This window comes from Papilio xuthus, unplaced genomic scaffold (genome assembly GCF_000836235.2).
Source record: "Papilio xuthus unplaced genomic scaffold, Pxut_1.1 DF828142.1, whole genome shotgun sequence".
In the NCBI taxonomy this organism is placed as follows: domain Eukaryota; kingdom Metazoa; phylum Arthropoda; class Insecta; order Lepidoptera; family Papilionidae; genus Papilio; species Papilio xuthus.
In genome coordinates this window covers 6,013,790-6,031,936 of record NW_013530507.1, presented here as the reverse complement: position 1 = coordinate 6,031,936, position 18,147 = coordinate 6,013,790, and the positions used below count along the sequence as shown (strand labels likewise).

General features: G+C 33.3%; 3 protein-coding genes across 3 annotated transcripts in view; 1 reads left to right on the top strand and 2 right to left on the bottom strand.

Moving 5' to 3' along the window:
• The window catches only part of LOC106114002 (nicalin-1), an 8,643-nt gene extending 6,647 nt beyond the window's left edge, over positions 1-1,996 (bottom strand). The window contains exons 1-3 of the mRNA XM_013307061.1: positions 1,710-1,996; positions 525-712; positions 5-142 (exon numbers count right to left, since the gene is read on the bottom strand). Of these exons, the coding sequence (XP_013162515.1) occupies positions 5-142; positions 525-712; positions 1,710-1,884 (501 nt within the window). The 5' untranslated portion in view covers positions 1,885-1,996. The remainder of the gene's footprint in view (positions 1-4; positions 143-524; positions 713-1,709) is intronic.
• Positions 1,997-5,113: 3,117 nt separating this feature from the next.
• The window catches only part of LOC106114001 (sodium/potassium/calcium exchanger Nckx30C), a 64,798-nt gene continuing 51,764 nt past the window's right edge, over positions 5,114-18,147 (top strand). Inside the window, exons 1-2 of the mRNA XM_013307060.1 lie at positions 5,114-5,794; positions 10,848-10,871. Of these exons, the coding sequence (XP_013162514.1) occupies positions 5,114-5,794; positions 10,848-10,871 (705 nt within the window). The remainder of the gene's footprint in view (positions 5,795-10,847; positions 10,872-18,147) is intronic.
• On the bottom strand, positions 12,170-13,687 carry LOC106114450 (uncharacterized). Its single transcript, XM_013307677.1, has 2 exons — positions 13,597-13,687; positions 12,170-13,512 (listed from the first exon to the last, which is right to left on the bottom strand). Exons 1-2 carry the CDS (start codon positions 13,604-13,606, stop codon positions 12,272-12,274), a joined length of 1,251 nt encoding a protein of 416 aa, XP_013163131.1. The 5' UTR covers positions 13,607-13,687; the 3' UTR covers positions 12,170-12,271.

The following is an 18,147-nucleotide window of genomic DNA, read 5'->3' as shown; positions in this document are numbered from 1 at the left end:
AAGCTGTACCAGATTTGTCATCAGTTATGAAGCTGTGCTGAAGGTCATCCAGGATATCCTCAAACTCAGGAGACCATTTAGCAAAGTAAACGGGAGCTAACATTTCTTGTTGGATCATCGCCATTTCCAGGAGCTGGATGTGCTGGAAAAAAAGACATGACAAATTGAATGGGATGTTCCTAACACAGGAAGTGTTAAAAAACCTTAGATTTGGAACCTATGAAATAGAAGTCAAATAAGTTATAACCAATGCATATTGATACAAGCCAGCCATTGGTTCATTCCTAACTCACAATCAAAGAAAAAGAAATCTACGGTTTTTTTGTTACAAATATCTCTTTGCACATTTTCTCCACAATAAGTAATGTTCACTTAACTTTACTAAAATTCCTTAAAGAGTTAAGTATTGGCTTCACATTCTTTTTGGCTGTGGCATACACATGTGCTTGTTATGACTATTAAATTAAAAGAAATCACAAATCAATTAATGTTATATCAAATAAAAAAAACTTCATATCACATACCTCTTTTTGTTCAACTGTCAATTCAGTATTATTTTTAGGCAGCACAAGCAAAAGCGCAGGAGATTTACTCCTAATCTCCATAAACTGTTCAATTGTGATATCCTGTAAGCGGGCCACAACACAGTGCCGGGCCGTGCTCCATGATGTCAGCGAACGGCCTTCCAGGTTGAAGCTAGAACTCCGACATCCTGGCAAAGAAGTTAACTATTAATAAATTTAATATACTACAAAGGTAAGAAATCTTTTAACATCTCAAAGATATCTGCCAATTGTTAATTAGCTACCTATGTTATGATTGATGATATTATTGAAGGCCAAAACCGATGACCTAAATGTGCTAAGTCAACTCATAAGGACTGTGATTCCACAAGAGATGCCCCCTTAGTATATACATAACACATTAAGCTTAAATATTTATTTATATATGTCACCTATATCTAATAACTAGGTTACTTCAATTTTCTAGTTTTGTAAGTTACATAGTATGTATTTCTTTTGCCACAATTTTTTAGCATAAAACATTACTAATATTTTGCTAATACAAAGTTACTAGCTTCAGTCAAATGTAATTAAATAACTGCAACAAAATTGTGACCTACATGGTCATTGAGTCACACGAGATTAAGATAATTGATAATGTCAAGAGACTTTAATATATAGGGCTTCCTACTAACAAGGGTATTACAGCTTTGTATTAAATACTGATAAATTAATGAGGAAAACTTTAGTAGGATTATAAAGGACCGTATTACTCAATATAATTATAGTGATCCAACTACTTAAAGGCAGCAAATTTATAATAAGGGGACATTTTTTCTTGTAATATTTTAATATATTACATCTTAATTTTATCATTATTATACGATTGATTCCACAATAAGATTCAATAATCTATAAACATCTTATGAATTACTCTATGTATTTTTGTAAGTCGAAAGAACTCAAAACAAAAATCGATAATATTGACATTACAGGAGGTTATATTATAGAATTTTCTTTAATCTTTTACAAATAAAGACTGAAACATGACCTGAAATGCAGTGATAAAATATATCACAGTGTAAATAAGAAAATCTTGATAAGAGATTGGGCGGTCTCGGTAAGATCAAAAATATAACCTTAATTTATGGATCGATGATTTTAAACAAATCATAAATTAGAATAACAATTATTATTTACACTCACCATGGGGTACGGAGTGGAGGTCGTATTGTTGCATTCTATATACAGAAAATTCGTGTGATGCTGCCACTGGATTTACTGGAGACATGATAATAAATATAGGCAGAGCAACAAGCAAATAGTAGGGTAAATACCCCTTAAATATCTCTGCAAAACCATCCACTTCGTCCAGCCACATCGTAGAGACTAATTTATGAGTTATTTACGGAATGTTAACTTAACAATTTATAATTTTATTAAATATAATCCAATTAGATACTCTACGTGTGATAAAATGGGTCAATGACATTAGCGTGACTTGACAGAGCTAAAATAATTGTCTATGGTTTCCATTGCGTTCTTTACTTAAAATATTGGTAAGATATTTTTTAGTTATTTTTATTATTTTCAAAATAATAAGTAAAAAAATATTCAAAATTTTACAACATATCTCAGGTAATTTTTTTATGTTATTGAAATATTTTTAATATTAAAATATTACCTTTTGAAAAAGTGTTGCCACTTTTCCCGAGCACTGCAAACTGCAAGGCAATAAAAGCGAGTAGCAGATGGCCGACGGATCATTTTCGTCTATTTAATTTTTAACTGTACTAACTCGTAATTTGTAACTTCGCAGGTGTAGTTTACCCACTGGTGTACGCATCCACCTAAACATGGCGTGAACGTCAACATTAACGTCAACTCCAAAGCAAACGTCAACTTCAACGTCGTACCGTGGGTTTCTGAGACCAAAATCCCCGTTTAATACACATTGGTATATCTGTTTTATTAAAGAAAATGAGGGATGACGATATAATTTTTTATTTTGTTTCAGAAAACAGGGCGTAAGGATAATAATTTCCTGACTTATTTTGCAATTAATATGGCGTAAAAGCTATGATGCTTATGTTTGAAACTTAACTAATGCCTTATGTTAATACTTATAATATTGCAATTTCTAATTGCAAAAGTTTATCGACTGGAGATCATTTAATTAGAACTTATTTTAAATATCAAGCTAGTCATTTTTATTGTAAAAACAATTAAAATTATGAAAAGAAATTTCACTAATCATTAAAAAATCTCTTTCCACCAAATTAGAGGATCGAATTTTAAAAAGATTCTATCACAAAGAAGATCGAATTACAATTCAAATAAGCCACGTAAATTGATGGAAAAAATTTTGAACAGAGTTTTTTGCGAAGTAATTTTTCATGAAAGCCTTCAGCTGGCGGCGTGCCATCTTACATAAGCGGCAGGTGTAGACGCGATGACAGCGCTACGAGACACGCTAAAAATAATATTATAGGAAATTTAACCGAAGTAAAGTAAATATACAATTTTTGTCATAACTTCTGATGTATTGACAACTAATCAGGTAACTTATCCAACAGTCTTTAAGTCTTCATTACTGGGAGAAATCTATACGTAACCCTTAGTAGCCTGATTTACATACGAAAGTGATTTATTTTTAATATTACTGTGTTTTCTTGATAAAATAAAACAATAATGAATTATTTTTTTTAATATCGTTGGAAAGAATATTATACAACAGTAAAATAGGTACAGCCAACCTATAAAAAAAAACTAATAGTAATGTAAACATTCGGTTTAAAAGATTGGTATCAAAATTGAAACTCTAGGCTAATAAGGGTTAAGATCTTTCTTAGCGACCAATTAATGTTTTTAGTTATTGTGGATATAATATTAATCATGTAAGTCGTTAAATTCCCGACCAGTTTAGTTATAAACTGTAAAAAAAGGATTAAAAATATCTCGGATTTTAATGTTTTATGTTCCCTTTGAAACAGCTGTAAAAGAACTAAGAATACTCTTGAAAAATATTGTAAAACGGAATGAAACATATGAACATTAAATTGTGATTTTAATTACGCAAGTATCCCCTTCATTAAGGAGTAAAGCTCTCCTGCATTTAATAGTTAAGTTGGCAGACGCCGAGGCTGCAGATTGTAGGAACAATCGCTTGATAATTAACAATGTAAAAGTCTAAGTATCTACTTTATACTTTCAAATGTTTTTAGCGGAAAAGTAGAAACACAGAAAAGGATATTCCCCCTTCGTATGCGTCCCTTCATCAAATCTGCTTGCCCTTCCTATCGTTTCCTTATAAGAAAAAATGGGAAGAGTAGAGGACTAAAATTAGGAGCAATTTACAGATTACTCCTAATTTTAGTCAGTCGTTAGTCATGAACTGCATAGCTAATTAAATTGGAAAATACAGCAACAAACTATTATAATAAACCATTTTTTTCCCAGACCATGTTCTACATCCATGTAGAATTTCATCGTAATCCGTTGAGCTATTCTGGAGATACAGAGATGGTATTAACTAACATCCAAACACTCGAATTTATAATATTAGTAAGATGCTGTATTTTTCTATTTATTGTCGTGTTGCATTCAATAAATAATTCCGTGCGCGCCGTGCACTATCAATTATTTGCATCTGTCGCGGCATGTTTCGGTATAAATCACTGAGTTTGCGGTCCCGATGTTTTATCATTTCCACTACACAGAGTTTGAAATAAAAAAAAATTGCTAGCAATTTTTTTTTTCAGAAAAAATACAACTTTACATTTATTAATAGATTGCAACGTGACTGAAATTTTCTCAGTTGAAAAATAAAATATAACCTCGCTTTAATTTTTGAAAATATAAAATTTTCCTAACCTAAAAATGCAACCAGGAAAAAAGCAATTTTATAACACTCTGTTATAATTATAAGTACGTTTTCATTCATAGTATGTATGCGTCTATTACTTAAGTGTGTATTGCCACGTTGTTTGGTTGCACGCGTTGGATGGGTCTAGGTTCGAGGCAGAGCGCATCTGTAGTATCTGTGTGTCTCGACGGCCGGGGCGGAGTGAGGCGGGGCGACGCAGTGCGACGCTATCGAACGCGCCCCGGCTCCCCGCAACTGGGGGAGTGACGCTACTAGGGACTTCCATACTTGATATCGATGTATCGAATGCCGCATTTGTTAATCGTTTTATTTTGTATATGCATTGCATTGCCCTGCATCTTAGGAATACCTTTCCAAAGATTCATCAAATTTTGTTCAGTGGTTTAAAAGAGTATTGAAGACATACAAACATCGACTTTGATTCATCAGAAGTGTAGAAATAGATCTGGACTAAAATTGTATAATAGAAGTAAAAATTACTTTTTGACGACGAATGTCATAAGGGAAAGTACACATAATTAGTGAATGCAAATTAACTTAAGAATCTTACTACAAACTCACTATTAGGCACTTGCATTAACCTAAAATAAAATTATAAGACAAGCAATTATTCAAATCGATAAAGTTGCCTCGAATAATCGCTCGCAATCGCAGCTAGTGGTGTAGCGGCGGCGACAGGCGCGCGGCGCGGCGGCAGTGTGGCGGCAGTCCCCGGGAGCGCGGCATGGGAGGCGCGCTGCTGCTCGCGCTGCTGGCGGCGGCGCGGGCCGGCGAGCCCAACGCCACCAACTTCACCACCTTCCTACCGGAGGAGGAGAAGGCACCCCTCTTCCCCCCAGACATCTTCACAGAGGAGCAGCGGCGGTCGGGCGCGGTGCTGCTGCACGTGCTCGGCATGGGCTACATGTTTGTGGCTCTGGCGATAGTGTGCGATGAGTTCTTCGTACCAGCGCTGGACGTTATCATAGAGCGGCTTGCCATCCGCGATGATGTTGCGGGCGCCACCTTCATGGCTGCCGGTGGCTCCGCGCCCGAACTCTTCACCTCCATCATCGGCGTGTTCGTGTCATTCGATGACGTGGGCATCGGGACGATCGTTGGCTCCGCCGTCTTTAACATATTGTTCGTGATCGGTGCTTGCGCGCTCTTCTCGCGCACAACTCTCTCGCTCACCTGGTGGCCCCTGTTCCGAGACTGTACCTTCTATTCTATCAGCCTGCTAGTGTTGATATACTGTTTCCGGGATAGCATGATTTACTGGCAGGAGGCGCTGGTGTTGTTCTCGCTGTACGGCGCGTACGTGATGTTCATGCGGTGGAATCAGCCGGTCGAGCGCGCGCTCAAGAAGCTCATCTACAAGAACAAGGTGACCAGAGTCCGCAGCACGGACCAGCTCATGCCTACGGTAAGCTCGCCCGCACACCTGCATGTCGCCTTACCCTTGATGTCGATTTGGTCTAATAAACCACAAACTAGAATAGATTTTAATGTTCTGTTAAATTAGGAAGATTCCAAATCTACGTCAAATTAGGAATGATTTTTTTAGAATAACTTAAAACGACTGCTTGATACAACTAGTAATTTAAATAGTGAAAGTAGATCAATATTTCCACATAAAAGTTTTATTTATCATATTTACTAATGTTATTACAATTAGATAATAAAATATAGTGATATTTGGTTTCACTGACTCAAGTATTGATGATCAAGCGATATCATCATCAGCATCAGCAGCGCGTGTATAGAACCTTATTATTAGGTCGCAAACATTGCATGATATATTATAGTTGTGATTGTAGCGTAAACTTGTTTATAATGAGAAGAGCGGCGTGAAGTGAGAGGTGTCCTGTTTGACTCGCGTTGTTATGGTGACTGCACTCGCCCTGCTTTACGTAACGCTGGCGTGCCTCGATCACGTGCGTTCCCTTTGATCTCGCCGATAGCGCCTAGTTTTATGGTACCGATTAGAAGTCGAATTGGTTTACCGAAGGATACTAGTAATTGGATTGGGTTTTTTTTAAAGTTACTCCTGATTATAGGCTCACGATAGTTCACAATACCAATAAGAAATCTATCAAAATTCTAAAGTTAGAAACTTTTTAGTATATTAAAATAATAGCTAACTTCCTCAAAAACAAAACCCAGATAGAAACAAAATAACGAATTGAAAACAGAACTTGTTAAACTCCTCTTCGGTAAAAAAACTATTGTTTAAAAAAGGTTTTGGAATTCTAAAACAAAACGTACTTAAAAGTTACGTAAGCGAAGCCGCAAACAATCGTTAGTGTTGCGCGTGCTACAGATTTTGTAGCAGCATCTACGAGTGCGCTACATCCGGGCTACGATGTAGCTACGTTGGGTCTACGCAGGCAAGCGTAGAAAGGAATTGCACTATAAAGGCATGAATTGTTTAGTACAGGTTGTGTTCCGGTTAACTGAGCTTTACTTTTTGTTTATGTCAATGCCCCTTTTGTTTTTGTTTATCTCCCATTTTTTTTTATAAAATTCAGCTTGTTAAAAAATTATAATTTTTAAATTTTCTAGCCAACGATATAGGTAGTTATTATATTTATGTAATAGTGACCATTATGTACTTTATTTAACAAACTGTAATACAAAGTATCATTTATACATTATGGTAACTTGAAATTGCTTTTATATTACTTAGGTCATATAAATAGGTCGTTATGCAATATTCGCGACCTACAAAATACAAGGAGGTTACAAAGTCAAGTTAACTACTTAAGTTAAATAACTACGTTAAAGCAATTCTTAATTAAATCTCATCAATTACTGTTTAAAGATATAAATTATTTTTTTATTAAATCACCTGTGTTTCGATCAACAAATTCGTGTTTCCACTACAAGCTAGCAAATACCTTGTATAAAGTATTATATATGTCTTCATCGTCCACATCTATATACATGTTTATATACAATAAAGGTATATGGTTGCCTACGATTTGTCAGAGTAACGCCTGCATTTCATGGACACAATTAATCTACGTTGAAAGTCACTTAATTCTGTTACGAACCGAGATATATCTTCCTTCGTTAAGGTTCAACTCTATTGATTAAAAGACATTAATTGTATTTGTTTTACCTACAAAATTATCAGATTAATTGTCGTGTATCGAAATTAGACTGATATCAGTGTGGTTTTATAGAGCTGTTTGAGTATGGTAAATCCAATCACATCTTAAGGAAATGTGGGTTAGTATATCTCGATTGTATTAAGATGTAAAATTCTTTATAATCTGTGTATGTAAAACTGATCTTAAATTACAGAAGATATATTTTTTTAATCAATAGAATCATTGGAAGTTAAAAATTCACTTAGATTATTAGAGGAATTAAAGATTTAATTTACACATATGTCTCGCGTACTCCACCGTTAAACTGGAAAAGAATAAAAGAAAATTAATCAAAAACTAATCTTGTATTAATTGAAAACAAAAGTACGGCAGCCAATATCCGTTTAATCGTTGTTAAAATAATTCAAACTCAATACGAGACTACATAGTTAACTTCCCGCGCGATTGTCTTCTGTTTTTCCCGTATATTTTTCCTTAACTATTTTCTGTCCTCGGCGGTATGTTCAAACCAATACGACTTGGGGAGCTTCAAGAAGCGAGCATACCATTTCCTTAAAGGCCGGCAACGCATCTGCAGTTTCTCTGGTGTAGTAGGTGTCCATGGGTGCGTTGATCACCTCGGTGTTTCCGCCGCTCGTTTGCCCCCGTCTCTTATAAAAAAAAAACTAAAAAGGGAAATATCTTAGTGGCCAGTAAGCCAACTAAAGAGATGGTATACATAATTTTTCACTAAACATATGAAGCCATTAAAAATAGATGAAGTTAATAAAGAAAAAAAAAACAAACGTAAAAAAATTACAAAAATATGTGACTTAAAAAGTTATCACCATAATTCAAAACATACCCATCAGTGTTTGATACAAACGTACGTTTTGATATTACTCATAAATAATGTAAATCTGAGCCGTATTTTCTACGCTTCAATTGAGACCTAATGGCACCTGTATTAAAGCTTTTAATGGCTTGCAATAAATTCTCTATTACGAAACGTACGAGCATAAAACAGCAGTAAAACATATTTAAGTGTTGACACTGCTTTGGATTAAATATACGGGTTTTTATGACATTTTAAATACGTGTTTCATTGCCCTTGTATGCATTACCAGACATTAACTCGTTTGTTTTATTTCAGTAATGTTTACGTGATAGTAATAGAATTAACCCTTAATTCGATGGTGTTCACGAACAACTAATTAAATAAAATCTACTGAACTAGTTTAGAGAAAATTACGTATAACTTTACTAAAAAAAAAAACAGTTTTTTTGCTACAAAAAATTTCGTCGAATTAAGGGTTAAAAATGTAGAGAAACAAAACAGAGACTTGTTAGTTAACATGACAAAAACGTCGTTACTTAAATAATACAATAATCAAGTTAACTCTTAACTTTATTAAGGTTCATTCTTCCTTACATACACCGTATCAAGGCAAAATGTTTGCTTGGCTTGAGACGTCCAAGAGAAATCAAACAGAAATTGATTCTTAAATATGATATTTTATATTGAACAAGCTAACGTTTGACCATGATCCCAGATGTTAAGTCATGATGTGGTCGAAAGCTTAGCGCATAGCTTAAGTTTAAGGCCTATTCAGTCTACTCTTGAAGGTTCCCACGTAATACTTGGATGGAAAAACTGTAGCCGACAACTTGTTTCAATCCTTATATTAAATAACTAAAGTTAATAAGTTTTAATAATTATTAATTTCCTACAGTCATTAATTTAATAGTTAATAACAATTTCCTCCGATTTCTGACATTTTAGTTGGGCTAAAAACATAAAGCGTATAAGACAAAGAGAAACAAAAGGCTTTGTTCAGTGTTGGGACAAAGTATTATTGCAGAGTGTACAGTTTTCTTTTAAGAATGATATTTATAGATAAAATATTTCAACAAAAGAATTCTTTATAACTGCAGACCACTGTATTAATAAACGGAATATCAAATACATAAAAATTTAAAATTAACTACGGATAAAAAAACCTTTCACATATTCCTTGTACTCCAGTGGTCAACAATCTTCAAGGTCAATTATGTCAAACATAGTATAAGATATTAATATACGTTATGGCTCATTTATTACTAAATTTATATTATAATTTGTGCAGCAAGTCTGCACTTTTGTCGATGACGATACTAAATATATTGTAACAAATATTCGTGCTAGGCACCCATATTCATTTAGTAATTTTCATGTTTTACAAACTTGCCGCGTTACTGTGATCGTTTAAATATTTTTTATAATTAAAAACACAACAAGTTTCAACCATAGAGTTTGTTTAATTCTTATACAAAAAATCGAAGAAGATTAGATGGCATTTAAAATATGATTCCTTTGATTGATGCAAGAATAAGTAACAAATTCATATATAAATTTATTCAAACTATCGTGAGATATTATAATAAACTCATATAAAAACGGCTAAACACACACGTATATTCGTTCGGTGGCGGCACCGACTAGTCTCCGTACGCGGAATACCAGTCCCACTCACCCTGATAAATGGCCCCCGATGGGCTCAAAACTAGTCGGTGCCGCCACCGGACGAATATACTTGAATGTTTAGCCGTTTTTATATCCGTAAATTCATATATTATTATTTTTTTGAAAATGTTATTTCAAATACTGCTATAAATATCTATACAAGTACTCTGGCAAGTCATTAAAGGTATAATCTTAGTCGTTCACAAAAGATCTTTAATTATTTTCCCGATTCCGCTCCGTAGAGCAAGATAAAAGATGTTATAGAACGAGATAAAAGCTCTATTCTCCATCTTCTAAGTGACTGAATAGTGTGCAAACAGGCGTACATCTTGCATTTAGATATTGTCATTGGATCTGTGCGATGCACTGTACACTGCAGTTTGGATCAAATCCAAGATCTTAAGTTAATAATAGCTGTATAACTTCGGTTGCGCAACCCTTCTACAATTTCAACGGGACATAATTCGCCTTTTATGAACCATATTACGGGATAAAGCGCTTCTAAATTGTTCAAATAGGTTTTCTACTTTATTTTGTTTGTTTTTTATTAAATATGAATTGATTTTAATGTGAAATTAACTAAGCGATAGTTCACTTTAATATTTGAATAGCAATTTCATTTTATATTATAATTGCCGCTTGTAATTCTTGTAAAAAAATTAAATTTAATATTAAAACTGAATAAATACTGACACAAAATTTTGTTTATAAAAACATTCATTTTGTTTAAATGTGATCTTTAAATCTTATAATATAATGTTGAAATTATAACACAGCACATACGGTAGACAGGTACATTACACTATCTTTCCACTACATTATTCTTTGTCGCGATATCTTCCTTTATTTCTGGCATTACTGACTGAGGCCTGTTTTTCCAGCACCAGACAGCCGCCCAAACTTTGGTGAGTGATTGCCATATTCTTTGCAACGTTTCAATCTATATTATACAAATACTACAGCTTTGCAACAATCCTAATAGCTTACAAATTGAATCACACAATACGTTAATTCAATAATAATTCGATTATATCGCTATACAATATATTATTTGCATGATTTCTTTTCAATTTCTAAATATAATTTATAAATTTTATTTAATTTTTATTCTTGCATTTGCTTTCGCCTTTTATAAAACTATACGCACTTATATAAAATGTTTTTCATCTACTTCACACATAGCACACAAAATTGAAAATATGAAAGAACAGAACTATGCTGTTTAAGCTAATATTTCTTCTAAACAATTCTGATATAAAAAGTCATAAAACTTTAATTATTAAATTAAACAATCGCAGACTAATTTTATAATAGAACTCAAAGATTTATTACGTAACTAGTTGTCGCTTGAGTCTTCGTCCGTGCTGAATTAAAAAAAAAATAGTCTATGTGTTCTTCCAGACTATGTTCTACATCTATGTCAAATTTCATCAAGATCCATGCAGCCGTTTTGGATATACTTCCCAACATTACATCTAAAGTTTGGCATATTACTAATATTATAAATGCAAAATATTAGCAAGATTAGTAAGACAAATAAGACATAATAGTAAGATGGCGTACGTACTTAGTTTAGATTGTTGTAAACTGTCAAATAAAAGTAATTATCTGGCAATTAAAACATAGTATAATAATGAATAATAACGGAACTATTATAACTATGTGTACTTACAGATAAAGGTTACGACAGACCACCTAATCGTGTTTAAAAACAGAACACGTTGTGATAATGTGTAACCGATTCCGGCTCTTGCTCAACAACAAACAGATATACTCTGTCCATAGATAATGAGGAACCAAAGTAAAATAAAACATAGAAATGAATATATTTGTATAATTATTAGTTACGATTTCCCTTTAATATAATAATCTTGCTAATATTATAAATGCGTATATATAGATGGATGTTTGTTAGAAGTTATCTCCAGAGCGGCTGCACGGATCATACTGTTTGGCTTAGAAGTCGGGAAGAATACATAAGCTACAATGTTTTTTAATCACGCGCGCACTGAGTCGCGGTCGACAGCTATTTTATCATATAAAAAATCTCGCTGAGATTTCACCTGTAGGTTTAGCAATGCTAAATTGACTTAAAATACAAAGGAGTAAGTAAAAGACAATATAACATTTTAATCTTGTAATAAGAAATAAAATAGTGATTGTTTATATTAGATTCATAATATTTATAATATCTAGACGAAATAATAACATACAATAAAAAATATAAAACTAACAGAAAAATCTAGTAAATTTAAAACTAAAATGTATGCTACAAAAGTCAAAGATAAAAGTTATGGAACCTTTTCTAATTATTTCTGTTGCCATCTGTCCAGCAAAATCTGGCTGGAATTCTATTAGGGCGTTCTTGTTTAGATTCCAATTGACTGTATGTAACATTCACCTGTACTGGTCCATTTTCACCATGATCGTTGTTATCAGACATTCTATTTGTCCTATATTCATTTGGACTCATTGCTACAACCGCACTTCTACTAACCATTGTCTTCTTATAAGCTGCTGTTTCGTATTCTTCTTCTGGCAAATCTCTATCATCAGGCATATCTTCTGCTAATTCTTCTAATCTTGATGCTTTAGATGATATTGGTTTAGGAGACATGATAACTCTTGTCTTTTTGTCACCATAATCTGTGATCTTTCTTTCTATCTTCTCAAGTGTATGTATCGCGTAATCCAATTTTTCCATATTACATGCTAATGTTTGTGATATAATTTGCATTTCTGCAGCTATTCCTGATGGATTTTTAATTTCATTTAAATATTCTTTAATAGAGTTCACAATCGGATCTCTTATACTTTCATATAATATATTCCTTTCTTCCTCGTTCATTACGTGAATTTTTATTTTATTATTATTACAATCTAATGCAGTAGTAATTCCTTCCATGATGTTTGAAATATCCATTTTAGATTCATATTCCTGTTTACGTTTTCTTTGATTCCGTGTTGTTTTATTCAATTTATTTTCATAGACTTCGGAAAGTGATAGTGAGGAGCTTTGATTCGTTTGGAAATCATCGGATGTATTATCCTGTGTACTTTGACTTACTTCTTCTTTCGTAACAAGTATCTTATCTTTCTTAGTATGTTTCGTATCTTTAGATTTATGTATATCAGGCATTAAATCATTTTCTCGTGGACTGGAACACTTTGAAATCTTCTTCCCAGATTTCTTAGACGTTTTTATAGTGTAAACAACTGGTGTAGGAGAAAACTCTCTACTTGGAGGTATTATTTTCGGGGCTAAATCTTGTGCAAACTTTACCGTTTGTGCTAACACTGATTCGTCGTGTAAGTTTTTATTTTTTCTCTTTTCATTAAATTCTTTTTGGCTATCATGTCCAGGAAACTGTTGAGTTTTCTCTAATGTATCATGTTTAGTAAAATTGTTATAAATTTCTGAATATTTTCTATAACATTTACCCTTTGGTAAGTATTTCTTATGAACGTATACAGCTTTATTGTAAGTTTGATGGTCAAGATAATAATTATTCAAATTGATATCTCCAATTTGTTCGGGAATTGGTTCTGTAATGTTAATATTGTTAATTTTAAAATTCTCACCTGGTACTAAGACTTTTTAAGGAGTATTTTGTATTAATTAATTCTTACCATAAGCCATATTAATAAATAATAATTTGCTTAACACAACTTCAGTATTAAATCTCAAAGACAGCTTGTTTTATTTATTTATTTTATACACAATATGTCATTGTGACAGTTAATTTAGTTTTTATGAATATATAATCCTCCTTTGTGATGTTAATAATAACCAAGTAGGTTTGATATGATGCTGCCATGATTTTTTTTGGTGAAATAAATATAGTGAAAACCTTAAAAACACAAATGAAAGATATAAAGATCATGTTATTTAAAATTTTTATGACCAATTTCAGTAATATTAAAATTTAGTGAGAAACAATAATCGGTTAGCGAGTCTTTCTAGCTGCTGTAAACTATTTCTAGGGTTCCGTACCTCGAAAGGAAAAAAACAGAACCCTTATAGGATCACTGTGTTGTCCGTCCGTCTGTCAAGAAACTTTTTTATGTCTTAAAACTAGTATACTTAGAAGCAAAAGAGAAGAAGTCGTTTATTAGTTTCAAGTTTTTCTTGCTTGTTATTTTTTTTAAACCTATAATAAATTGATACTAAGTAACCTCGACAATGTTACTAATATTTTAAATACGAATATTTAGATGGATGGATGTTTGTTACAAGATAACTCCAGAACGGCTGCATGGATATCAATGGGTACAAAGGTAGAACATAGTCTGGAGTTCTTCCAGACTATGTTCTACGTGTACTACTAATCTGTTTTTTTTTTATTTCACGCATACGCATTCGTGGGCGACAGCTAGTAGCTAATAAAGTATGTTATGACGGTGTATTTTAGTACGAATCATCATCATCATCAGCTCACTATACGTCCCCACCGAGGGGCTCGGAGCCTACCCTAAGTTAAGGGTGATTAGGCCATAGTCAACCACGCTGGCCAAGTGCGGGTTGGTTGACTTCACACATATCTTTGAATTTCTTCTCAGATATATGCAGGTGGCACGGTGGTAAATGTGACAGTGACCAATGACGTATGACATACTCCGTCATTCGAGCAGGACTATTACCTTCACACAGATGACACTCAATATTTCGCGCCATCTCATGTTACAAATTGTTCCCGATGTCATGAGAAATGAGCTTCGAAGGTACATTAGTAAGTAGATATTATTGTAATACAAAATGCTCATAGTGACTCGAGGTTATTCGAACCTTGGTAGTTAAAAAGACGGAGATTTTTTGATGATATATTCAAACAATTTATTTATCCAATAATTACACTGTATATTAAAATCTAGCCCCCACTGAGGGGCTCTGAGACTTACCTAAATTAGGGGTTGACTAGGCCAAAGTCAACGCTTACCCAGTGCAAATTGACTTAACACATATCTCTGATTTTCTTCGCAGATATGTGTAGGTTGCATCACGAAGTTTTCCATCACAATAAAAACGTCGGATAAATGTACATATGTAAATCGAAAAATTATTGGTACATGGGTTATACCCAGGTTCTGCAAATTACAAGTCAATGCTTAACCAATGAACCAACGCTCTAAAATCTAGTAATAAATGATTAATATCCACGAATAATACTAAATCATTCTTCATAAAAGAATGACATATTGATTTATTACTCTGAAGCACGCGATCCAGGATTGTTCGTGAAATGTACATTATCTGGATTCTGTTGAATCATTAAACAAATGGTAAAACCAAAGGGTAAATTGGCTCAGTGGTCAAGCACTTGACTTGCAATCTGCAGGTCCTGGGTTCGAATCCCGCCATGTACCAATGTGTTTTTCCATTTCCGATTTACATATGTACATTTATCCGACGTTCTTACGGTCACATATCTGAGAAGAAATTCAAAGATATGTGTGAAGTCAACCAACCCGCACTTGGCCAGCGTGATTGACTATGGCCTAATCACCCTTAACTTAGGGTAGGCTCCGAGCCCTTCGGTGGGGACGTATAGTGAGCTGATGATGATGATTAAACAAATTGCTTTTGATTATGGGCTTCAAAATATTAGAAGTTTTACCAAACTTAATCCAATACTCTGTGTCACTTTTCCATCGCTCTCAGAGACTAGGAAATGTTACTAAACTGAATTATTATAAAATGTCATAAACAATCAGTACACAAATATTTTTGTCATTTTTTGCAGACGAAATCTCAGGTGACAACTAGGCATTGTTGTAATTTATCTAGCACTAATTGTCACCCGCGACATCGTACGCGCGGTATTAAAAAACCTAATTAGTAGCCTATGTGCTCTTCCAGAGTATGTTCTACATCTATGCCAAATTTCAGCGTTCCATAGAGCTGTTGTCGAAATACCTTCAAACTAACATCCATGCATCCATCCAAATAATTGTATTACTAAGGATTTACGTAAATCTCTTGGATGTATATAGTAAATAATAAAATTAATTATAAGAAATTAAGATTTAAATTATCACCCCTAAATAAGACGGTCGTAAAAGTTAAGAGTTGGGTTTCTTTTTATGTCATAATAGTGGGAAGAATTTTAACATTTTTATAAAATCCTAAGCATAACGCAAAATGTGAATATTACGCTAAATAAAAGGCTCTCCGGGGAAAATACTCAGCCGTTGCAAGCGAGGTTTAGCCTTCAGTTAAATTGTTTACTTAAGTACTTAATTAGCATGTAAGCTCTCTTTAGCTTTGTCGCTTATTTCCAAACTGCTACACGATAATCTTTTTTAATAAAAGAATAATTTTTCCACTGTTTAAAAGTTTTATTTTTAAATATTTCTCTGTGGTTTACTGACCGTTTATTAAAATTTTTACTGTTTTTTATTTATAATGTTAAAATGTAGACCTTTATATTTTGAAATTCGAATACATTTTTTATAACAGAAGTAAATAAATAAAATATAAATATAGGAAATGTCTTATTTATTTAGTTTTATAAAATTTTTAACGAGTTCTTGTTTCTTAACAAGAACATCGCGACTTTTCAGAGAAAAGAACGAAAGTCAAACACTTTTTATTTTATTTAAAAAGTTTTATAACTTGAATGGGAGATATATAGCAAGATTTTTTTTTTAAACATTACAGGATTTAAATAATTAATTTAGCAGCATTTCTTACTCGTACACCTATTCAAGGTCAAATTGAAAAAGCTTGTGTTCGGATGTGGTTAGTATAATAGTCGATTGCCGGGATACAAACTCATGAACGCTACAACAGTGGTATGTACCGTTAACCATTAAGCTATTAGGGCTTGTTCAATAATCTTACTACTATTATAAATGCGTAAGTTTAGATGGATGGATGTTAGAAGGTATCTACAGAACATCTAAATGTATCTGGCATAGATATAGAACATAGTATGTAAGAAATATATAGGCTACTAATTTAGTTTTTGTCATTACGAGCGGACGAAGTCGCAGGCAACAGCTAGTTGGTCTATAAATATAAGATACAGTTAGATAGCATTTCCCAGTCGTGCAGCAATTAAGATAAGCTCCCAAATGGGAGCTTGTATTATAATGGTGTCAATTATGGCACAATAATCTAGAGTTGGCACTCAATATAATGCCGGTTGCATTAAATTCCCTATTTGATTATGTACGTCCAAATGTTGTAAACAATAAACAAAGGAACTTCGACTTTATACAAATGAGTTAGAGTTCAATTTACGTATACAATTTAAGTGTTAGTTAATAGTTTTATGGAATCTTGATGAATATTCTAAATTTATAGCATTTAGAGGATTTAGTTTACGACAAATTACGTAGTTTATCTTTGACGAGGTGTCGCCCGCGAATCCGTAAGCACGGAATGGAAATTAAACATCTACGTCAAATTTCATTGGGATCCAAGGAGGTGTTCTGAAGATACCTTCTAACAAAATCTATCCATCCATTCGTGTAGGCATTTATATTTATAATATTATTCAATCATCATCAGCATCAGCCATAGTCCATAGTCAACCACGCTGGCCAAGTGCGTGTTGGTTGACTTCACACATATCTTTGAATTTCTTCTCAGATATGTGCAGGTTGCATCACGATGTTTTCCTTCATCGTAAAAACGTCGGATAAATGTATTATACATATGTAAATCGGAAATCGAAAAACACATTGGTACATGGCGGGATTCGAACCCAGGACCTGCAGATTGTAAGTCAAGTGCTGGACCCCTGAGCCACCGACACTCTCATTTTATAATATAACAAAGAATTAATAAAGAATATTTTATAGCAAAGTTCTTTGACCTCTTTTAGTTAACAGAGTCTTATAAAAACGCGGTCAAAGGATGTTGTTGTCAAAAGTAGGCGCAGTTTCATTACTCATGTATTTTAAGCGTGACTTAGTAACGGACCAGGAAATGACGGGACAAGATAACTGAGATCGCGTGACTATAAATCAAAGCCCATGAAACTATTCTAGGCATTACATTAAACTGGATTCAGAATTATGCGAACATTTCTATGCTATGTTCAAATCTTGTTATAAAATTTACACTAATTCTTTTCCAAAACAATTGAATTCTGAAAGTTTTTCGTCTGTTGTATTTTATTGTTAATAATATACACTAACATCATTAATTATGTTTATAAAAACAATAAAGAAAAT